This window comes from Magnolia sinica, chromosome 13, assembly GCF_029962835.1.
Source record: "Magnolia sinica isolate HGM2019 chromosome 13, MsV1, whole genome shotgun sequence".
Taxonomy (NCBI): Eukaryota; Viridiplantae; Streptophyta; class Magnoliopsida; order Magnoliales; family Magnoliaceae; genus Magnolia; species Magnolia sinica.
Genome location: NC_080585.1, coordinates 57,913,420 through 57,938,644, shown reverse-complemented (window position 1 = coordinate 57,938,644; position 25,225 = coordinate 57,913,420). Strand labels below are relative to the sequence as shown.

The 25,225-nt window shown below is 40.6% G+C and overlaps 1 protein-coding gene across 2 annotated transcripts in view; it reads right to left on the bottom strand.

The window, feature by feature from the left end:
* The window catches only part of LOC131223773 (sister chromatid cohesion protein SCC4), a 97,734-nt gene extending 72,731 nt beyond the window's left edge, over nucleotides 1–25,003 (bottom strand). Inside the window, exons 1-2 of one of the 2 annotated variants that reach the window (XM_058219269.1) lie at nucleotides 24,559–25,003; nucleotides 21,323–21,474 (exon numbers count right to left, since the gene is read on the bottom strand). In XM_058219269.1, the coding sequence (XP_058075252.1) occupies nucleotides 21,323–21,474; nucleotides 24,559–24,777 (371 nt within the window). In that variant the 5' untranslated portion in view covers nucleotides 24,778–25,003. The remainder of the gene's footprint in view (nucleotides 1–21,322; nucleotides 21,475–24,558) is intronic. The other variant, XM_058219268.1, reaches the window with a different exon arrangement.
* Between the last annotated feature and the right edge of the window lie 222 nt (nucleotides 25,004–25,225).

The window sequence follows — 25,225 nt, the reverse complement described above, 5'->3', positions numbered from 1 at the left end:
AGTTGCAGGGATATAACAGCTGTTACGGGAAAAAAAATGACCTATAATATCCATTATGGGGGCCATTATAGGGTTTTTTTTTTTTTTTTTTCTATTTGACCATAACAGCCATTATTGCTCGTATTATAGTGGTAATGATGATGGCTATTACAACCAGTGTTCATAATATCGGTCGATATATTGGCCGATAATATCGGTATCGGCAGTCAGCGATACAAAACCCTCAATAAATACTGAAAAATTGCCAAACTTCCATTTATCGTGCGATATATCACAAAATATCGTGAGATATCGCTGATATATCGGACGATAATGCCTGATATTGCAGATTTTCCGGCGACATCTCATCCGCATCCCATCCAGAAATTCCAAAAATATAGGAAAAAATAATTATCTCTTACCTATTTAATCTGCCCAAGAGAGTAGCTTTCGACTAGATTTGGGTGAAATCTGAAGAATCCTCTCCGAAATCTGAAGAAATCATCCAGAGATTTGGAGAAATCGTCGATTTGGGAGATATTTTAGGGTTCTGAAATGCCGGAACCCTATCTGCGTCGAAAAAAAGGGCATTCGAGCCCTTTTTAATGGGATTTGGGTTGGCCGGTGTATCGCACACTACCGAGTTAACTGGTGTGTTGACGTCACCAAGGTCTGTGGGTCCCATCATAAGGTGTGCGTTATATCCAAACCGTTCGTCCATTTGTCAAGCTCGTCATAAGGCTTGAGCCGAAAAATAAGACAAATTCAAAGATCAAGTGGACCACACTGCAACCAGCGGTGGGAGATTGAACGTCTATCATTGAAACCCTTTGGAGGTCACGGAAGTTTTGGATCAATATGATATTTGTTTTTCCTCTTCATCCAGGTATGTGTGACCTCATGAACAGATTGGATGGAAAATTAAAGTTATGGAGGGCCCTACGAATGTTTTAACGGTGAGAATCATTGTCCCCACTGCTATTTGTGGTGTGGTCCACTTGAGATTTGGATATGACTCATTTTTTGGCTCATAATCTAAAATGATCTCTCCAAATGATTGAACAGTGTGGATATAATAAATACATTATTGTGGGGGCCATATAACTTCGAACCGTTCGTACAACTCGAGCTCCGAGAGTGGAGCTAGTATTGGGTTGGGATGCAGATTTCCTGCGAAAGCCTTTTGCTAGAACTTCTTGCGGATGCTGGGTGGGGCCCACCGAGATGGTTGTGAGAAATTCACCCCATCCATATGTTTTACGAGCTGATTTTAGGACGTGCAACCAAAAATGAGGTGTATCCAACATTCAAGTGGGCCACACGAGAGGAAAAAGTGGGCATTCAGTGAGCACCGTTGAAGCATTCTTATGGCCAAAAAAGTTTTGTATGGTTATCTTTTCGATGTTTTCACTTCATCCCATTAGTAATGACCTTATAAATGGTTTGGATAGCATATAAACATCAAGGTGGAGCCCAGAAAGGTCTCAACGATAGGAATTTTTTTCCCTAATTTTCCCTCGCATGTGACCCACTTGAGTTTTGTATCCACCTCAGTTTTGATCGCACATCCTAAAATGAGCTCGCAAAATGGATGGACGAAATGGATTTCTAACACACATTATAGTGGGCCCCACCCAACATCCTTGCGCAGGAAGCCTTCCATAGGAAATCCGCGTTCCTCGTCTTGCCAGTGTGGTGGGAAGCGGATTGCTAATTATAGGATACTAAGTAAACTCTGTTGGGGCCACTGTAATTAATGTATTTTATCCACTCCATCCATCTATTTTACCTAATAATTTTATGATTTTAGCCCAAAAAATGAAGCATATCCAAAGCTCATGTGGACCACACCACAAAAAACAGTGTGAATTGAACGTCTACCGTTGAAAAATCATTGGGGGCAAAGAAGTTTTGGATCAAGCTGATATTCGTTCTTTTCCTTCATCCATGTCTTTGTGATATTATGAACAGGTTGGATGAAAAATAAACATCACTTTAGACCCTAAGAAGGTTACGACGGTGGAAATCAGTATTACTACTGTTTCCTGCAGTGTGGTCCATTTGAGCTTTGGATACGTTTCAAATTTGTGCTCAACCCCTAAAATGATTTGAACAAATGAATGGAAGGTGTAGATAAACCACATATATTTATGGTGGGCCCAACAGAGTTTACTCGGTATGATAAGATCCAGTGTGGTGGCGGGAGTAGATTAGGTGAGACCCCAGCCTCACCCAAGAACGTACAACCCCTACCATGGGGCCCAACTTGATGTGTGTATTCTGTATCCATTCCGTCCATCCATTTTTTCATTTATCTTCCAACATGATCCCAATAATTAAGAAGATCCAATTATTAGGTGGACTATACTCAAGGAAACAGTGGTGGTTGAACACGGTATGATGCAGAGACATGTGATGACCTAACCCTAAATGCATGTATAATTAGGTTAAAGAATATTCAAATAAATACACCAATTAACTAACTGTTTCCAATCAACGGGATTAGGTAAATCTCAACACAAAGATAAGGTTATTCCGTCAGGATCATACCCTTTATCATAAAATCACATAAAACAATAAAAAGGGAGGATCTAAGGATATAAGGATATCCCAGATCTAGCACAAGTCAATCCACAATCAAGTTTGGATATGATTCTACTGACTAACCATCCTTCTTTTCCGTTCAAACTAGAAAGGGGGTATCCAGAGAGGAACGAAAAGAGTGAAGAACGAATGATTTGAGATGAAGAAAGTAGGGGTCCTTTTGTCGTCAAAAGAAAAGAAGGAAGATGATTTTTACCTTTCCCTGCACCTCGAAAATCTAGAAAGAAGGAAACCTGAAATTAGGGTGGAATCTTCAACACCCAAGGGCCAATCCTGAAACCCTAATCTTTTGAATAAAGAGGAAGAAAAGAGACGAATTTTTATTCATTCAATAATAATGAAAATAGGGTTTCTCAAAACGTATATATAAGCTATGGAAAAAGTGAAAGTGCACTAAAGCCCTTGGAAACAAGAAAAATAACAAAAAGACAAAAAATAAAGAAAGTCGAAATAAAGCCCTTGAAACAAGAAAAAGAACAAAAAAGTCTAAAACTAAAACGCCCGCGTGGTAGGGTGTGAAATCCAACCCATGGATCTATGGTCGGGGTGCCGTCATGTCGCTCCTGCACTCGTAGCACTTTAGAAAGTGGATCCGATGGACCCATCGTCCATCCACATCAACTCCTCCGCTCTGATACTCTGTCGGCGACGCCTCCTCCTCTTGTACACTCTAAAGGGTGCACCACTGATGTCCGCATCAATTCTCCCCAGGTAGGAAGAATTCGCCACTGACGAAATTGAACTCCTGTATCTCTCAAGCAAATCGGGGTCGATGCGCTGCAGCTCTGCCTCTGTGATCCAAGAGTTATCTATAATGGACATGTTCCTCCATTTGACTAGGAATTTCTAGAAACCCCCGGAGCGAGTGGAAACCGCCTTTAAGTCCAAAATTTCATCAATCTCGTCTCTTCTCGGTGCAGATGGAAGAAAAGGTAAGAGATGAGTACAGGAAGATCGGGTTGTGGCTAAGGTCCATATATGGGGGGGTCTAGGAAGAAACAGGGGAACCAGTGGATAGAGGTAATGGCTCGTGAAAGGGAACTAGATCTTTCACATTAAATGTGGAACTGATGCCCATGGTAGCAGGGATATCAACAACATAAGCATTAGACCCCAACCTTTTCACAATTTTATGTGGGCCTATGCTACGGGCATGAAGCTTCTTCACGGATCCAAGTGGAAATCGATCAGACCTAATACGAACCATGACGTCATCTCCCAGTTGAAATTCCCTAAATCTCTTGTGAGTGTCAACAAAAAGTTTATAATGTTCATTACTTGAATTAATCTTCCTCCTGATCTCACTATGCAATGCATGTATATGCTGGGTGAAGGACTCTCCTAACTCTAACGAACGCTGTTGGGTAGCTATGGGGATCAAATTTATGGGGGCTCGGGGTCTAAGACCTAAAACAATTTCAAACGGGCTCATTCCTGTGGACCTGTTCACTGAAGAATTATACGCGAACTCTGCTGTGGGAAGAACAGTGTCCCAGGTCCTGCGGTGGTATCCAACCAAACATCTTAACAAATTCCCTAGGCTACGGTTCGCTACCTCTATTTGACCATCTGACTGGGGATGATATGCTGAAGAAAACTAGAGCCTCGTACCCAAAAGATGTCAGATAGTCTTCCAAAAATAACTAGTGAACCTAGTATCTCTGTCAGACACGATGGATCTAGGTACTCCATGGAGTCGCACAACCTCCTGAAAGAATAACTTAGCAACATGGGAAGCATCTGAGGTCTTATAACAAGGTAGGAAATGGGTCATCTTCGAAAATCGATCAACAACCACGAGTATGAAGTCGTGCTTACGAATACTCTTGGGAAACCCAAGCACGAAGTCCATACTGACATCTTGCCATGGGGCATGTGGAACTGACAAAGGAGTATATAAACCTGTATTTTACTTTCTCTGCTTCACCAATTGACATGTCCGACACTACCCTACAATTTTAGCCACATCTCGCAAAAGATTAGGCCAATAGAAACGATCAGACACAAGGGCAACTGTTTTATCTCAACCGAAGTGACCTGTCATCCCTCCAGCATACAGCTCCCAAACTAAAAAATCACGGAGGGATGTTCGTGAGATACAGAGCTTGTCCCCTCTAAAAAGATATCCATCTGTAAGGACGAACTCCGCAGTCCTCGAGGACGGGTCACCAGACAATGACGCATAAATGATCCCAAAATCAGAACAGTTTGAGTACTCACCCTTGAGTTGCTCAAAGCCTGTAACTTCAATACTCCTAGACTGCAGCATCATGATACGACGGCTAAGCGCGTAAGCAACCTTGTTCTCTTTTCCGGCCTTGTGCTTAAGCACAAACGTGTACTCTTGAAGAAATTGTGCCCACTTGGCATGCCTAGGGCTTAACTTCTTTTGAAAGCTCAAATATTTCAAGGCCTCATGATCAAAGAACAGGACGAATTCTTGCGATAATAAATATGCCGCCAATGGCGCAATGATTGCACAACCGCATAAAACTCCTTGTCATAAGTGGAGTAACGTTGTTTAGCCTCGTTCAACTTCTCACTGACAAAGGCCACAGGATGTCCCTCTTGGCTTAACACTCCGCCTATGGCAATTCCTGACGCGTCACATGCTACCTCAAAGGCTTTGGTAAAGTCAGGTAGACGCATGACTGGTGCTTCCGTCATCTTCTTTTTAATTTCTGAAAAAGCTCGTGCCGCGGCTTTAGTCCATTGTAACTCCCCTTTTCGTATGCAATATGTGATGGGAGTCATAATCGAGCTAATCCATGGATGAACCGCCGATAAAACGTAGCTAGGCCATGAAAGCTTCGCACGTTGTGTATGGTACGCGGCTCAGGCCAATTGACAATGGCCTTGACTTTCTCAGGGTCTACAGACATACCCTCTAACGATACAACGAACCCCAGGAAGATAACACGGGAGGTCAAGAAGGAACACTTCTTGAAGTTCGCATAGAGCTTTTCTGTGCACAAGGCGTTGCAGACCTGCCTCAAGTGCTCGATGTATTGGCTAGGGGACGTACTATAGAAGAGGATATCATCAAAGTACACAACCTAAAACTTGCCCATGAAGGGTTGCAACACCTGGGTCATCACCCTCTTAAACGTACTTGGGGCATTGGTTAACCCGAAGGGCATAACTAACCACTCGTACAGCAAGGTGTCCCGTATCGGTATCGGTTGGCGTAACGGTGACCTCCAAAACCGATACGGATACAGGGGCGTAACGGTGATACGGGGGCGTAACGGCGCAAAAAAAAATGAAAAAATATGGATTAAATCCGGAATATTCTAAGCATTCCAAATATGCATTCATTTATAAATTGGAACATGTTTATGGTGGTGTAACGGTCCACTCTTTGGTGAGAAGTTGTATCGGACTGTCTGATGAATTTATGAACCAGATAACCTGAATTTGACTACAAAATTCATATATTTAATTTTCTAACTATCTACTATCAATGATAGATATATTAGAATGAATGTAATATGAAAATATCTTACATTTAGGTGTTTGCAATTATTTTTGAGGGCCAAAATTCATGCGTAAATAGAAAAAAAATATATAAAATGGCACCCCAAATATGTAAAATGCACATTAACATGTTCTACTATAATTAACACATCATATGGCATCATTAAAATAGCAAAAGAATCATTAAAAAATGCTTTTTCGAATTTTCAAAAAAAGGGCCGAAATAAATGCGTAAATAGAAAAAAATATAAAAAAATTAAAAAATGGCACCCCAAATATGTAAAATGCACATTAACATATTCTACTATGATTAACACATCATATGACATCATTAAAACGGCAAAAGAATCATTAAAAAATGATTTTTCGAATTTTCAAAAAAAGGGCCGAAATAAATGCGTAAATAGAAAAAAATATTTAAAAAAATATAAAATGGCACCCAAAATCTGTAAAATGCATATTAACATGTTCTACTATGATTAACACATCATATGGCATCATTAAAACAGCAAAAGAATCAATAAAAAATGATTTTTCGAATTTTCAAAAAAAGGGCCAAAATAAATGCGTAAATAGAAAAAAATATATAAAATGGTATCCCAAATCGGTAAAATGCACATTAACATGTTCTACTATAATTAACACATCATATGACATCATTAAAACAGCAAAAGAATCATTAAAAAATGATTTTTCGAATTTTCAAAAAAAGGGCCAAAATAAATGCGTAAATAGAAAAAAATATTAAAAAAATATAAAATGGCACCCCAAATCTGTAAAATGCACATTAACATGTTCTACTATGATTAACACATCAAATGGCATGATTAAAACAGCAAAACAACCATTAAAAATTGATTTTTCGAATTTTAAAAAAAGGGGCCAAAATTCATGCGTAAATAGAAAAAAATATTAAAAAATTATTAAATGGCACCCCAAATCTGTAAAATGCACATTAACATGTTCTACTATGATTAACACATCATATGACATGATTAAAACAACAAAACATATTAAAAAAAGTATAAATACCTATTTTTGACGAATTTCTGAAAAATGGCCCACCGAGCTTTGATTCAAAAAAATCTGTAATATAATGTGTTTTTATCTCAAATACCTAGCCAAGGTTGGTCGAAATTAGTAGTAGAAGGAGTGAGAAATAGTTTGGAAGCAAGAGATTTCAAAAAAACAGCAAAAACAGAGCTAAAAATGAAAAAAAAAAAAAAAGGTTACGTTGAAGACTGTAGGTGTAAAAGAAGTCATTCGACCCGAAATGATACGTAACCGTTTTGGCACACCTTGTCGTACAGCCCATCCTTTGTCTTGAAGGCAGTTTTCCATTCATCTCCCGGACGAACACGAATTTGGTGATAACCACTCTTGAGGTCAATTTTCGAAAAGATAGTAGAGGTGGCCATCATGTCAAGCATGTCATCAAGCCTCAAGATGGGAAACCGATACTTGACAGTGATCTTGTTTATAGCTCTACTATCATCACACATGCACCACGTGCCGTCTTTCTTGGGCATAAGAAGCGCGAGCATGGCACAAGGGCTCGGACTCTCACGAATGAATCCCTTTTTAAGCAATGCATCCACCTGCCTCTTCAACTCAGCATGCTCAGTGGTATTCATTCTGTGGTGAGGGTGGTTTGGTAGGGTAGCCCCTATGACGAGATCTATCGCATGTTGAATGTCTCGCATTGGTGGAAGCTCGTCTGGAAAGTCCTCAAGAAAGACATCCCGAAACTCCTCTAGGATCGGACGAGACTCCTCGGGTATCCCTATAGCGACCTTAAGTGTACTCTCCCTAGCCAGTAGACCATACACCATAGTCCCCGCCTTAGTCTCTCTCCCAAACTCCTTAGCATCTATGATGTGGAGAGACTTCGATTGAGGCACCCTTTGACTCTTAGGACTGCCTGGGGACGCATCATCTTTTGCTCCTATTGACGATTTGGGAGGGAGCGGGCTCAAGATAAGCTTCTTTCCTTCATGCTTAAATACACAATTATTTGTACGCCTGAATATTGTAACATCTTTGTCATAGAGTCATGGCCTTCCCAAGATGATATGGCCAACGTCCACCGTGACCACATCACACCACAACTCGTCCTTGTATGGTCCAAACTCAATCGGAACAAGGCATTGCTGGGTCACAGGGAGGGATGTCGCATCCACCCAAGAAACTCTATATGGGTTGAGGTGAGGGACTGGCTATAACCCTGGGCGACTCGAAGTAACTGGGGAAACTGCATTCTCACAGCTCCCGCTGTCTATGATCACTTCGCAGCTCTTTTCTCCACGCTTGGCATAAGTATGGAAAATGGTGGTTCTGCGCCAATCTTCGCTTTCCTTCATCTGGGTCAAGGCACACCTCACCACTGCAAGTGGGACAGTCTCCACAATATCATCGTCGGCATCACTAGCCGGGTCAAGGGAGGGGATAATGATCTCCTCATCACCCTCGTCACCATCAACTTTATCTGTCACTTCTTCTTCTGTGGGGTGTTCGGAAAGAAAGGCAAATGTGTCCACCCTTATTTGAACACTCGGCAACGATGTGTCCCATGCCACCACAGTGGTAGCACTGCCCTGGCATCGCGGGCCTAGTACTTGGTCCAACCATATTATTACTTCAATTTCTGTTGATTGGCTGGGTACGATTTGGGTTGAATTCTGACTTGGGTCATGCTCCCTGCGGAGCTACTCTAGGCATAGGAGGTTGAAAATCAATCCCCCTCACATTGGACTGGCGCACACAGTGCTCCAATTCCTAAACCACCTAGTAAGCATGTTTCAGACTGATGACCATGTGAAGCGTGAGCTCCCGCTGAAGCTCAGACCTGAGGCCCATACGGAAACGGGAGAGAACCACAACAGGGTCCTTGTCCACATCATACATCATCATATATTCATCGAACTTGGCGTTGTATTCCGTCACCGTCATGGATCCTTGGCACAAAATGTGCCATTGATCCAACAACCTCTACCTATAAGAAAGGGGAACATACTTCTCTCACAATAACTCTTTCATCTCAATCTAAAAGAGAACTGGCCCCACTCCAGATCGCTCACAGCAACGCTCCACATTTCCCCAATATAGTTTTACTTGGCCCACCAATTTTATCTTGACAAATCCGACTCGTCATGGGTCTGGTAGACCTTGCCACTTAAAGAAGTGGTCCATGTTTGCTAACCAGTCGAAAAAAACTTTAGGGCCCAATCTCCCATCAAAACTGGGGGCGTCAACCTTGATGCCCTTCATGACCCTAGAAACAGGGTCCTCGTGCTCATGATATCTCTAGGGGTGCTGACAATGCACCCCATCATGGCCCTCCCATTGGGCGAGAAGAACAGAATCATGATTATGTGTGGGTGGTAATGGATATACCCCATCATGTCTGTTACCAGGCCCACGGGCCAAGTCTGTGCCCAAACCATCCCTAGGCGGATCAGGGCCCACAACTTGGGACTGATCAACAACCCCACTGTCGGGGATCGCCTGGGCTCCACCTACAGTGGTGGTTGGAATACCAACCTCTAGACGCACAACTTTCTCCTCTAAACGCGTAAACCTACCATCCTAATGCGCAAACTGCTGCGCGATATTATCCCTCAATGTTCGAAACTATTGATCCATTCTCTTAGTTAGGCCCTCCATAGCCTTAGTAAATTGATCGAAGTCCATGGTATAATGGAGACCAAACCCACGACCAGTGCGCGTGACCATACACCAGGAATGACGAGTGAATGGTCCTAGATCTATGTGCAAGAAAGGGTAAAAACAACGATACCAATGCAATACAACTACCCTATATGGCCTAGATCTATATGGGGACTCAACAAAACCTATAAAAAAGGGCTGACTAAGCTCAACAAAATATGCCCCCTAGGCAAAGCAGTCACGTGGGTCGAGGGTTTCTGTAGAAAATTTTTATTGCAAAGACGGATTGACAATAAACTGACCTACGCTAAAACTGAGCTCTAATACCAAATTTGATGCAGGGACATGTGATGACCTAACTGTAGATGTATGTATAATCAGGTTAAAGAATATTCAAATAAATACACCAATTAACTAACCGTTTCCAATCAAAGGGATTAAGTAAATCTCAACACAAAGATAAGGTTATTTCATCAGGATCATACCCCTTAGCATAAAATCACGTAAAACAGTAAAAATGAAGGATCTAGAGATATGAGGATATCCCAGATCTAGCATAAGTCAGTCCACGGTCAAGTTTAGATCTAATTCTACTAACTAACCATCATTCTTTTCCGTTCAAACTAGAAAGAGGGTATCTAGAGAGGAACGAAAAGGGTGAATAACGAAGGATTCGAGATGAAGAAAGTACAGGTCCTTTTGTCATCAAAAGAAAAGAAGGAAGATGATTCTTACCTTTCGTTGCACCTCGAAGATATAGAAAGAAGAAAACCTGAAATCAGGGTACAATCCTTACCACCCAAGGGCCAATCCTGAAACCCTAATCTCTTGAATAAAGAGGAAGAAAAGAGATGAAGTTCTATTCATTTAATAATAATGAAAATAGGGTTTCTCACAACGTATATATAAGCTATGGAAATAGTAAAAGTGCACTAAAGCCCCTGTAAAGAAGAAAAATAATAATAAGACGAAAAATAAAGAAAGTTGCAAGAAAGCCCCTGAAATAAGAATAAGAATAAAAAAGTTTAAAACTAAAACACCTATGTCGTAGGGTGTGCAATCCGACCCATGTATCTATGGTCGGGGTAAACACCCACGTGGTAGGTTGTGAAATCCGACCCATGATTCTATGGTCGAGGTGCGGTCATGCCGCTCCTGCACTCATAGCGCGTCAGAAAGTGGGTCTGATGGACCCATCGTCCATTCACATCAACTCCTCTGCTCTGGTACTCTATCGGCAACACCTCCTCCTCTGGTACACTCTAAAGGGTGCACCACTGATGTCTACATCACGGTACCATTAAAAACTTCTTAGGGTGTACCTTGATTTTCCCTATATTTTATTAGGCACCTAATCTGCTGATAACTTCACATAAGTTTGAATGAAGAGAAAAAACAATTATAGGCTTGATACAAACTTTTGTGGCCCACTAATGGTCAATCACCATTGTTTCCTATGGTATGGTCCACCTGATTATTGGATCCGGTTCATTTTTTGGATAATGTCCTAAAACGATATGAAAAAATGGATGGACAGGGTGGATACTGAATATAGTTGTCTTAGTTCAATCAAACAACGCATAGTTGAGGACCCTATACAAAGGAAACCTATTATGTCCACTTCTTTTTTAAGATTTTATTATTTAAAAGTGTGTATTAGGGTCTTTTTTAATAATCCCTAAAGTTTCATTGAAAAATTCAACAAAATTTTCAATGTTTCCCCATGTTTCCCAAAAAGTGTGATAAATTACGCGATACAAACGATATATCCCGTGCGATAACCGATACGTATCTGTATACCAAGGGTGCGATACATTGCGCGATACCAATATTTCAAACACTGATTATAACCACCGTTATTGTTATTGAACACCTTGTTTCCAACAAAACTAGAGCTAGTAAATGAAGTGGAGAAGTGCCTCAAAGTGCTTGTATGCCTATGAAACTTGATTGAAATGTTATGATACAACCAATGTAATGCATATGGGCAGTGTTTGGAAGTTAGACGGCAGCCTGTCCAGGATAAGTGTTGCAGCTATGAGAATGTTGAGATGGAAGTGCAAGATGACTAGATATGAAATGATATTAAGAATCAACTCATGTGAACCCCTCTATGAGGGGTCCTCTAAGCGACAAAATGATGGATAACAAACTAAGATGGTTCGGTCATGTGCACCAAGGCATGGAGTGTAACCTTATGGTTGAAGGACTTGAAAAGAGGATAAGACGAAGGCCTATAAGGACTTGGATCAAGGTGATGAGAAGGGATATCGAGGCTTGTTCACTTATCAAGAACCTTCGATGGGAATGATCAACAAAGTAAGATTTGTAAAGCTTGACCTCAGATATCTAGGAGAAGGTTATGATGATGATAATGATCAATGCGAAACTCCACCATTCTTGAGTCTTGGCTACAGAAGAAGCTTGCTTAGTGGCATTCAAAGAGTCTCCTTCCATGCTTAAAGGACAAATGGGAAAGTGATACTATGAGGCGAAGGCCTTCCCCAGTGCTCTCACCTTTTGAGCCCCTAATACCTAATGTACTAGAGAACATCTCAATATTTCTTCCTTATTTCCGTTTATAGTAGCAGCAAGCCAGCAACCTGTAAAGAAAAAAGAAAAATACATCGAAGGATTGAGTCTCCTCCAAATAAAAAAGTATCAGAGACACCATCCCCAACAAGATTACAAGCACTAACATTGATTTTGCTCAAAAGGTTCAGAAGCGAAATGTTTAACCTCGAGGCTAAATACTGAATCTTGCTCAAGAAGAAAGCATGTTTCTAACCCAACTCCTATTCTATCAAAAAAAAAAAAAAAAAACACCAAATGAGAGCCAAAGGAACCATTCTCCACATGATTCTACCTTTGGCATTAAGGGACTTTCCCAACCAATGACCAACTTGTCAATTCCACCGAATTCCACCCAAAGGATAACGAGGAATTGGAACAAGGAACTCAAAATTTCCAAAGCAGCCCAACAATGGATGAAAAGGTGGTGAAACTAACTATTCACTTCTGAAGACATGGAACATGTGTTAGGAAAGACTTGATCTTTTGCTTTTGAATTTATTGAGGGTACGAGTTCTATTTTTGTGGCCATCCAAGCAAAAGCCTCTATTCTTGGAGGTAGAGAGCTTCCCATACCATGAAGCAAGGAGAAGCATCCTTTCATGATGAAGTAAGATTATTGGAGAAAGACATCGAGGAAGGTTTCTTCCATCCCCCATGATGAGGACATCCGAGCACCATAACGAGTAGATCAGAGGAGACAAGTTGTGACCCATGCCCCGGTTTCTCTATGGCTAGATGATCATTATGTGGGGCCCAACACCGGATCATAGGCGTGGAGAAGACCCCACATGCATATTTGGTGCATCATTGAAGACCCTACATTGGGGAGATGCGAGCTGCTTATTGGGAGCATGGAGATATGTTTTTCACCTTAGCTAGGGATTATTTTATATTTGTTGGAGAGTTGAGGAGTTATGTCTTATTTTGTTTTAAAAGTAGGAGGTACTTAGGACTTTTCCTTATTCAGAGGCGTCTTTTTGTAAAAGTCCTAAGTTGAGACTCTTTAAGGGTTATAGGATCCCTAATTTGGGGATGTTATGATTATTATGAATGAGATTTCTCTGTTAGGGTTTTTCTCCTTGCAATTTCATGTGATTGGAATGGTGTGATGCCGTGGTGTGATGCCATTAATCTTAATCCAGATAAGTTTTCTTCTCTCTATCTCTATTTCTTTCAAATTTCCCTTTCATTTTCCACTTTTCTCAATCCATCTCCACAATATTCATTCACAACTCTCATCCTTATCAAAACCCAATCCAAATCACATCAAAACCCAATCTAGACCACATCAAGCCCTAAGCTAAACAAACACCTTATTTTTCCCCCATCTGTGAACAGTGATCTTCTCACTTCCATTCCTCTTTTCACCTATTTTCTTAACTTTTAAACCCCAAGTACCTAAATCCCCAATTCTAAAACCCTAAATCCCCAATCCCAAACCCTTAACCTAAGTCCCAATTAATCCAAACCTAAAATACTTGACACTTGATGGACATGTGTGAATCCCCTTGAACGTAGATTAATACCTATGCTATAAAGGGAAGTCCCATCTTCCATTGGGCCTATTTCTCTTTGATCTATGTTTTTGAGGATCCATACTGTAGGATTGTAGTTAGGTCTTAAATATAGACATAGTTGCTTACTTGAATACCTTTTATATCAGTGTTTTAAATAGCGGTAGCTACAGAGCGTGTAGCGTAAGTTACACAATACTTCTATTTTTATTAAAAAAGAAAAGAAAAATATGTAAATTTAAATAGTAAGAAAAAGCAAAATATATAAAAGTCACATTCTTCAAAAAAATGATATGACCCCACGCATGTGGGCCAAGCCAATCCATTGATTAATCTCATGATATCATTTAAGATGGTATACACACACCACGGTGGACCCCACGCATGTGGGCCAGGCCCACGTGATGGTTGGATGAGTCAAATCCATGCCATAGACACCACAGCCCCCATAAAAAGAAAAAAATTGAAAAAAATGAAAAAATAACCCAACATTTCAGTATAAATAAAAATAAAACTCATTAACAATGATTAAAGGACTAAAACATACCTTAAATAGAGATTTAATCAACTGAAAATTGATTTTTGGGAGTTACGTGTTCGCACAGCTGCGAAAAGAGGGATACGCGATTTCTCACTTGTTTGGGCTTCAATGCTTCTGAAATTCCAGCAAGATGATGCTTTTGTAATTCTGATTGAACTCCAAAAATCGGATTTGAGAAAGGGCTCTTCGAAATCTTGGAATCAAAGCTTCAAAAATGAGGAACCTGCGGCTGAAACTTTTCATTCTCATAACATTGCATTTAAAGTCTTTAGTTCTTAGGGTCTCCATTAGATGTCTGGTTTATGCCTTGGTCCGCATCCCACAATGAATTCGCTAAAGCTTGTCGAGGCTATCAATGGCATTAATAACCATCTCGTGGCCATTGAAGCCCACAATATTATTACTAGTAACCAACTGGCATTCCTCATAAATGAGACCCATACTCGCATGACCCAGCTGGAAAACTCCCTTCAGTAAAACCCTAACGATGGGGAAGATGGTCAATCTCAAGCTGGAGATCCATTTGAAGGAAACCAAGTTAGGAGGCCATGCCCGAGTTGTTGGCTATGGTGGGGTGCGTACACAACCACCCCGTGGAAAGTACTTAGACCACCATGATCCTGATGATCGGATAATGAGGTGTGAAGATTGAGGCTCCGAACTATGATGGTTACTTGGACTTTTAAGGAAGCTCAATTTGCTTGCGGACATGGACCGTTATTTTGAGTGGTACAATATGTCCGATCGTCGTTGGGTGAGTTTCATCCAAATGAAGTTGGTGGGCCAAGCCAAGTTATTTTGGACATATGTCGAGCATAAGATGGAGAGGTCTGGAGATGACACAGTCTCATTATGGACCGAGATGAAAGAGAAGTACATGCCTCTCTCTTCCCGCTAAAAGCTTTTGGATCAGTGGAAATCCTTTCATCAAGGATTAATGCTCATGGCCGATTACATCGCTAAGTTTGATGAATACATCATGCGTTGTAACATCGAGGACCCGTTAAAGATCCTTTCCCGTTTTCGGACGGGCCTCCGACCCGAGCTTCAGCGTGAGCTCATTCCTCACGGCGTTAACACCCTAGAGCATGCCTACCAAGTGGTTCAAGAACTTGAGCGGTATCCGATATTGCAATTCATGAGGCGATTCAACTCTCATGATGCCAATGTTAGGGCCACTCTCCAGAGAGCCAAGTCCAATTTTGAGAGTCAATCCAAAACCCCTACTAGTAGTCTGGTACTCAATCCAACAATAGAAATGTGAAGGGCAAAGGAATAGCTAGTACCAGCTCGAGGGCAGGTGAGCAAACGAAGTGTTAGAACTGCAAAGGATATGGCCATTTCGCACACCAGTGCCCCATGAAAAAGCGAAATAAGGCCCCCCTGATTGACGATTGTGAAGAAGAGGATGATCAAGGCCATCGTGAAGAAGAAGAATATTAGCCCGAAATTGGTGCTAGTGATGAGGAAATTGATGAAATTGAGACAGTGTCACTTGCAGTTGTCAGATGTGCATTAGCCTAGGTTTAAGAGAGTGATGATTGGCGCAAGAATTCAATTTTTCACACTTACGTCAAGTGTGGTAACAAAAACTGTAAGGTGACGATTGATAGTAGCAGTTGCACCAACGTGGTCTCTGCTAGCACTATCTCATTTGGGTTTAAAAATCATCCCTCACCCTCAACCCTATTAAGTTTCACAGGTTAATGCATCCTCGATACCAATTTCTCAGCAATGTCTCATTCCCATTCAATTTGCTTCCTACAAAGACGTGGTGGTGTGATGTCTTGCCTATGGATGTGGGCCACATCATTTTGGGTAGACCTTGGTTATAGGATCATGATGTGATACTATTCAACCGCTTGAATATGTGTTCGTTTATGTATGAAGGTAAGAAGATAAAGCTAAATCCTCTTCCGCCCAAAAGCACTCTAGAGAAGAAAGAGGAAATCAAGAAGGGTTATCCTAAAAATGTGAGAAAATCCCAGCCTAAATCTCTCCACATAATAAACGTTAGGGAGTTTGAAATGAACACTAGAGCTGAATCGATGGCATATGCTCTCATGGCAAGAGATGTTACACCCGAGGTTAGCGTAGAGTTGCCACTTGAAGTGAATCCGATGTTGGAGGATTTTAGCAATGTTTTTCCCAAGGACTTACCGAATGAGCTGCCACCCATGCAAGACATTCAGCATGCCATTGATCTTGTCCCCAGGTTGACTGTACCAAATCTTCCCCACTACAGAATGAACCCCACAAAGCATGCAGAGTTGAAGAGACAAGTTGATGCGCTTCTTAGGAAAGGGTTCATTCAGGAGAGTTTGAGTCCATGTGCAATGCTGGTCCTTCTCACACCTAAGAAAGATGGCACTTGGCACATGTGCGTGGATAGTCAGGCCATCAACAAGATCATGGTCAAGCATCGATTTCTTATATTGCATCTTGACGACATGTTGAACATGATGGTCAGTGCCACGAATTTTTCCAAGATCGACCTCAAAAGCGAGTATCATCAGATGCGTATTCGCCCAGGAGATGAATGGAAGACAGCCTTCAAGAGGAATGATGGGATATACGAGTGGCTAGTCATGCCTTTTGGCTTGACCAATGCTCCTAGTACGTTCATGATAGTGATGACTCAGGTGTTGAGGCCCTATATGGATAAGTTCCTAGTGGTGTATTTTGATGACATCCTTATTTATAATACCTCTAAGGAACAACATCTCTACCATTTGAGGCAAATTTGTGGGGTCCTTAAAACAAAAAGTTATATGCGGAGGACATGTCTACAAATCCCGAGAAAGTCAAGGCCATAGTAAGTTAGCCTGAACCGCAAAACATCTATGAGGTGCATAGTTTCCACAGTTTAGCTACCTTTTATAGGCGGTTCATCCAAGGCTTTAGTTACATTATGGCTCCCATCATGGATTGCATTAAGAATAGAGAGTTCAAGGGGACTAATGCGGCATCCAAAGCGTTCAAAGAGACTAAGGGCAAGATGATTGAGGCTCCTGTCATGCGTCTTCCTGAATTTTTCAAAGTCTTCGAGGTTGTGTGTGACGCATCTGGTATAGGTATAAGAGTACTTAGCCAGGAAGGGCGCCCTATCACCCATGTTCGTGAAAAGTTGAATTAGGAAAAGCAACGATATTCTACCTATGACAAGGAATTCAACGCGATAGTTCAATCCTTACGACATTGGCGACATTATTTACTACCACAAGAGTTCATCTTGTTTTCTGACCATGAGGTTTTGCGATACCTCAACTCTCTAAAGAAATTAAACTAAAGCATGCAAGCGGGTTGAGTTTCTCCAGGAGCATACTTTTATTTTGAAACACAAAGCCGAAGTCGAGAACAAACCCGTCGATGCCCTTAGTCGTAGAGTGGTGTTACTCTAGCCCATGAGCGTAAAAGTCAATGGGTTTGAGCAATTAAAAGAAGAATATCCGGTGTGCCCAAATTTTGGGAAGATATACATGTCACTTTTGAGTGATTGATCCCAAAGTGATAGTGGGTTTGTCCCAATTTATGAGTTCCTATTTAAAGGGGACATACTCTACATTCCTTACACTTCCCTGCAAGACTTCCTTATTTGGGAGCTTCATGATGGAGTAGCCGGACATTTTGGGAGAGACAAAACTATTGCCCTTGTCAAAGATATGTTTTATTAGCCAAGTCTCAAGCGAGTTGTCGCTAGAATTATTGAGCAATGTATGACTTGTCACCTAGCAAAGCAGAAAAAGCATAATACAGGATTATATACGCCTTTGTCATTCCCTCATGCTCTGTGGCAAGACATAAGTATGAATTTCGTGCTTGGGCTTCCCAAGACGATCAGAAAGCACAATTCCATATTTGTCATGGTCGATCGTTTTTCTAAAACAACCAATTTCCTCCAATGTTCTAAAAAGTCAAATGCCTCCAACATTGCCAAAATATTCTTTGGAGAGGTGATTCATTTACATAGCTTGTCAAAGACCATTGTATATGACAGAGATGTGCGATTTATGAGTTATTTTTGGAAGATAATTTGGCACATGATGTGTACGAGGCTTTGATTCTCGCCGACATGCCACCCACAGACTGAGATCAAACGGAAGTGGTTAATAGAAGTTCGGGTAATCTGTTGCGATGTCTTGTGAGTGACCATACTAGGACCTAGGATTCAGTGTTACCAGTTGCAGAGTTTGCATACAATAGTTCAGTCAATAGGTTAATAGGTATAAGTCCATTCGAGGTAGTGCATGGTTATAAGCCTAAGAAGCCTATAGATCTCATTCCCATCCCATGTCAGTCTCCCATAGGATGTCAAAGTCCGCAGTTGCATTTGCACACCATATTCATGACTTGCATCATGAGATTAAGAAGCGGATTAAAGTAAGCAATGAGAAATATAAAATGCTAGCTGATTCACATCGTAGATTTAAAGAGTTTCAAGTGGGTGATTATGCCATGGTTCGGAGAAGGCCATAGCAGTTTCTGCAAGAAGCCGTGAAGAAATTACATGCCCGTAGTGCTAGACCTCATTAAATATTGAAAAGAGTGGGTCCCAATGCTTATGTTGTGGATCTTCCACCTGACATGAGCATTAGCTCTACGTTCAATGTGGAAGATCTCATCTCTATTCAAGGACTAGAAGCTTCACCCATTGGCCCTTCTTCTAACCCTTTACCCGTGGCCTTTACCAAACCCATATTCTTAACCTTTACCATCTTTACCATCCATATCAGCTAGAAGAGAAGAGATAGAGAGTATTCTGGATAAGCAAGTGGTTTCCACTGAGCACAGAGATTTTCAGAAGTATCTCATCAAGTGAAAGAACAAGCCAGAGACAAATGGTACATGGATTATGGAGAGTGAGCTTTAGAGACTTGACCCAAATCTTCTTGAATATCACCACAACTTTATATCGCTAGAGGCGATCTCTTCTCGGTCGAGGGAAGTTGATGAGGACATTCAAGCACCATATCGAGTATATCAGAGAAGGAGACGAGCTGTGACCAACACCTCGGTTTCTCTATGGCTAGATGATCATTAGGTGGAGCCCAGCTCCAAATCATAGGAGTGTGGAAGACCCCACATACATATTTGGTGCATCATTGAAGACCCTACATTGGGGAAATGCATGTGGGTTGCTTACTGGGAGCATGGAGATACGTTTTACATGTGGAGACACATTTTTCACCTTAGCTAGGGGTTATTTTATATTTGTTAGAGAGTTAGAGGGTTGTGCCTTATTTTGGTTTTAAAGTAGGAGGTACATAGGGCTTTTCCTTATTCAGAGGAGTCTTTTTGTAAAAGTCCCAAGTTAAGACTATTTAGGGGTTATGGGAGCCCTAATTTGGGTATGTTATGATTATTATGAATGAGATTCTCCGCTAGGGTTTTCCTCCTTTTGCAATTTCCCGTGATTGGAATGGTGTGATGTCGTGGTATGAAGCCATTAATCTTAATCCAGATAAGTTTTCTTCTCTCTATCTCTATTTCTTTCAAATTTCCCTTTTTATTTTTCACTTTTCCCAACCCGTCTCCACAATATTCATTCCCAACTCTCATCCTAATCAAAATCCAATCGAAATCACATCAAAACCCAATCTAGACCACATCAAACCCTAACCTAAACCAACACCTTTTTCGGCCGCTTGTGAACAGTAGTGTGGTGAATCATGTCGTGAACAGTGATCTTCTCACTTTCATTCCTCTCCTCCTATTTTCTTAACTTTTAAACCCCAAGTACCTAAATCCCCAATTCTAAAACCCTAAATCCCCAATCCCAAACCCTTAACCTAATTCCCAATTAATCCAAACCTAGAATACTTGACCCTTGATGGACATATGGGAATCCCCTTGAACGTATATTAATTCCTATATTATAAATGGAAGTCTCATCTTCCATTGGGCCTATTTCTCTTTGATCTATATTTTTGAGAATCCATACTGCAGGATTGTAGTTAGGTCTTGAATCTAAACATAGTTGCTTACTTGAGTACCTTTTATATCTGTGATGGATTATATATTTTTTGTGTTTCTCATTGATATGATAATCCATTGATTAATCTCATGACATCATTTTAGCCTAGTCTCACTCCTACATCACCCCACTTGACAAACTTCAGTGTCTTCTTTTTCAAGGTCAAGAGAGAACACGCTTCAAGAGCCGCAAAAGATCTTCAAACACTCTAGCTCCTCACCGCGGAGGTCACATCTAAATCTAATTCATCTATTTCATGAAGCAACTTTGAATCACTTTGCATGCCTTCTATTTAAGCCTTTCTTGCCCAAACTTTCAATCCATCTTATGAATTCAAGTCATGCAAGAAATTTGCAAATGGCTGGGACTTCAACCCAACAAGAGATTGAGTGAGCTTAAGGTTAACGAAAAAAGCAAGCTCAAGTCTTCCAATTCAAAGAACACACGTAAATTTGAATTTGGAAACTTGTTAGCATATCCTTGCATGCCATTGTCAACAGCCAAAACTAATCATTATGAGCAACAGTGAGAAAAATGGAGTATATAGAAGATAAATGAAATAGCTACTCGTGGCAATAAATCTAGAATCCTACTTGCAGCATTAGTGGCCTCATCTACCATCATAGTACATTTGTGTGAGATCCAAGTCCTTCATAAGACAGCCCACGGGTGTATGCGCCACACTTTGACGTTGAATATTAAGCATTGGTAAATTTTTAACTGTCCATTCTTCATATAATATTAATACATGAAGCCCACCTGATAAGAGGAGCAAAATGATTTTTGGGCCAGGGCACATAAACAGTGAGGTCCACCTGATGAACAGCGTGGATCACAAAATTGCAAGTCTTCTGGCATTAGGAATGCTATATTTATAAAATGCCAATAGTAATAGGAATCATCTGTGCCGCCTGCTAAGTGAGTACAATTTTTTAGGTACCAAAGACCTACACTAAATAAGTGAAACCAAGATAATAATAATAAATTGCATACCCATCCTGAGAAGATGCCGTCATCTCTAAACCCTTGTTTAAGATCTGTTTCTGCTGAGGGATGGCACCGACAAGATGATAGCACTGGCTTAACAAGCTATATGCTCTGCATTTCAATTCGAAGCACGAAGGTATTGACTTCAAGAGCAATTGCTGTGTCATAGGAAGCACAAACTTCCATCAGTAGGATGAATTGTGAAGTTCAACAATGACTCCAGAAACTCCTATCATTCAAACATGCACATGTTGGATCATGTCACCTCGAAGGGACACCTATAAAGATGGCACCAAGTACAAATACTGTTGGACATGTCCATACAAAGAATAATCAAAACAATGGGCTCAAGATCCCACTGGTTTCTTTTACAAAATCTTGAGGAAACATCTGGCATCACTTAAAAGGGAGCTGAAAACTGGAATAGAAAAGATGAAAGAAAATTAAGCCCAACCAAATGTTGACGAGGAATTATATGGTCCTTGATTCAAGAATATGCAAGAAAAGGATACATGTGACCGACCTCAATCAGTTAGGATATGGCTTAGATGACTATGATTCAAGGATATGCATGGTTCTCAGCCTTGATCTGTACAAGTGGAATAGGCAATGCCCCAAAAGTCTCATCGCACGAGAATTGTACAGCCCATAGACCTGTGATCAGTCAAAAGATGGCTGAGAAAAAAAATAGCTAAAGACAACATTCAATAGCAAAAAGGCCAAAGATTTGGCTAGGATTTTCCAATATGAGAGACTTTTGAGGCATGCCTATCCATGGTGGACCCATCAGATCAACCGTATGTCTAATGTCCCACTGCAACCCCACCTATACAGAGTAGAATTCAGGGCCCAAGAATGCAATATCAAATCCTTGGGTCAAGGATACTATATTTCCGCAGCATTGAATAGTAACTAAGTAATAAAAGAAGACTAAAAACTGATGCTACCCTAAGACTGGCATCACATCAGAACCACCAGAAACTTAGCAGTGGTTTTGTGCACTGTGCATTAAATATATAACCACCACCCACCACAACCACTAGCAGCAGCAAAAAAGAAAAGAACAGAACAGAACAGAAATACAACAACAAGTAATATGGTTCTACTTCCCGCATAGTGCAGAAGTGCTCTATTTTTTTAGCTCACACAAAAATTGAACACATGGAATGGCTGACCGCTATCCCAATTTTTGATTGGGTGGGCCTCTCCATCATTGGTCACACTAGAAGAATGTCAGTAACCAAATTATCTTAATGATTCTGAAAGGTGACTTACAAATGAACAGCATTGACAGCAGCCAGCATAAAAATGTGAAACAGTCCAATTTAAAAGGCAAGGATCAAATGACCTGTTGAATTTGCAGAAAATGATCCATTCAGGGTGGGACTCAAATGAATGGTCTGGATCATGTATGTTTGTGCCACGTGTCCAATTTGAGTGCAGCATGCTAGGCATGGAATTGTTGCACTCCCAAAAGGTTAGATTTACCACTAATAACCATTGTTGTCATGTGTGATCGCATATGCCATTTTTTTAGAAGGATCGCATATTGCATTATGGCATATGCGATCTAGGATAGAGTATGCGATGACAGACTTTTTTGTGCGATAAGTATGCAATCACATAAGGAATTATGCGATGGCATAGTCCATATGCAATCACATATAGGTCCCAAGTCCCGACGGTAAAAAAAATGACCGTTGAATCCATGTATCCAAACATCATATATATGTATAGTAGCCTATGTTAGTAGGTTTATTTTTTATAGTTTAAATTTATAAGTTAATAAGTTGAAACTAGTAACTTTCTTAGTTATGCTTTTTTTTTTGTAAATAGTAAATTAATTTGTAACTTGTAACTTATAAGTTGTTCAAGTTATCGTTTATCAATAAAATTTCTATGTTCAAAGTTTTTGATAATCAATACTCTCTTAATGTAACTTGTTGATTGTTTTATTAACTTTTATGTAAATATAATATAAGTAATTAGATATATAACTTAATTTATAGATGGTCTAATAGTCTCAAACATTCAAACTACAAAGAAAAAAGTAAAAGAACCCAACCCAATCGCTTGTAGTAATTAGGCATAGTTCTTTCCTTATTTTTTATTTTTATTTTTTTCCTTTTTTATCGATTTTCTCCCACTTTTTTAAATTTTTTTCAAAACCAAAAAAAAAAAGAAAAAAAAGAAGCCAGAGCAATATGCGATGGCATATATGAAAAGCATATGTTGGTCGCATACAATGGCATATGTGATTTGACAACATTGTTAATAACAACAACAATGATAATGATAATATAATGATAACCGTAACAATAACAACAACCAAAACAACGATTCAAGCCACTATTTACACCTTTTCCGATAAATAACCAAGAGAAGAAATGGGTGTATTAATCAGTCACATGACACCGAACAATGCCCTAATGGGAAATCATATGGCTGGGCTGTCTCGCTAGAGTATACATGGCAGGATGACCTATCGTTCGAGACCATCCATCTGCATACCTATACTATGGATGCAAAATAGTTTAAAGTACACATGGAGTAGCCCTTAAAGCAACAGTAGAAAGCATAAATGGTTAAAGGTCAGTGTTCAATGCAGTTAAGAGAACCAACAACAAGTATTATATGTGAGGCATGAAATTAGAAACAGTGACCATCCATGATAGGGCTCAATAGGTAGACGGCCTTGATCGATACATCACCTGCCACATGGACTGTGGAGAGATGGCTCCATTTCCCAGTTTACCTACTCTACTGTATCATCTCCCTTCTCTAATAGTAACAGTGACAACATTATGAGAACTTTATGCTTGCGCCACCATTTCTGATAGATACACCCCTTTTGTTCCTTCTCTGTATTGTTGCATCACCAATCTTATAGTAGAAAGGTGTGTGCATAAAAAAGAGGTGGGAACAAAAAGGGGCTGCAAAGTCCAACCATTTGAAGGCAGTTGGCGGGAATATTTAGGCACTTCAAGTTTTGAATTTTTCAAAAGCCCATTTGAAACTGTGTTAATATTCCCGCCCATCGCTGTTAGTTAGTTGGATATATACGCTGAAGAGCACACAATCTTTTCCCTGATAGCAAAACCCAATCAAACATCAAAGGAGGCCTGAAAGATCTGAAACGAAGGTAGAAAGATAGAAGCAAAAAAAAAAAAAAAAGACGAAGAGAGAATCGGACGGAGGAGATTCCATCTCAGAGGAGAGGGAGAGAGGGAGAGAGACCCGACCGATCTCTCGAGATGGGATTTGGCATGATTGACATTGTGCGTGTGCTTGAGCAGGATCGTGGCGATCCGGAGACGAGTCTTGATCTCGACAATGGGGAGGAAGGACACGTGGCTCTGACAGATGGCTTCCAGGCACTTGATGGCCTTGCCGATCTCGCCGTTGCTCTCATGGAAATCAGCTAGGCCCCACAATCCCTCTGCCAACGCCTCCATCTCCATCAACCTTTCCCTTCTCTTCAGCTAGGGTTTTACATCGTGAGAAAAGGAAGAGCTTCGGTGCATTAGCATCCGGCGACTCGATCTTGCAAAAGGGGTTTTACACCGAGAGAAATGAAAAATATTCAATGCATACACGCAGCAGATCAGAGAAGACGTTGAAATTTTGTTTAGGGTTTTATATGGGAACTGGGAAGATTAGAAAGGGCGGGAATCGGTTTTTATCGCGAGTAACCGCATGGCGACGCAAGATTGGACCCGATGGTTAATGGACCGAATTAATTAATGGACGCCGTTTGGCTAGAGCTGACACGAACTGAGCTAGTTCAGTTAACTGCTCGGCTCGGCTCAGATTGAAAGTTAGGTTCGGGTCCTTCTGTTTTTTTTTTTCCGTTTTTTCTTGTTAGCTTGTTAGTACACCCACTGTCAGTTCACACTTCACTGTTAGCCA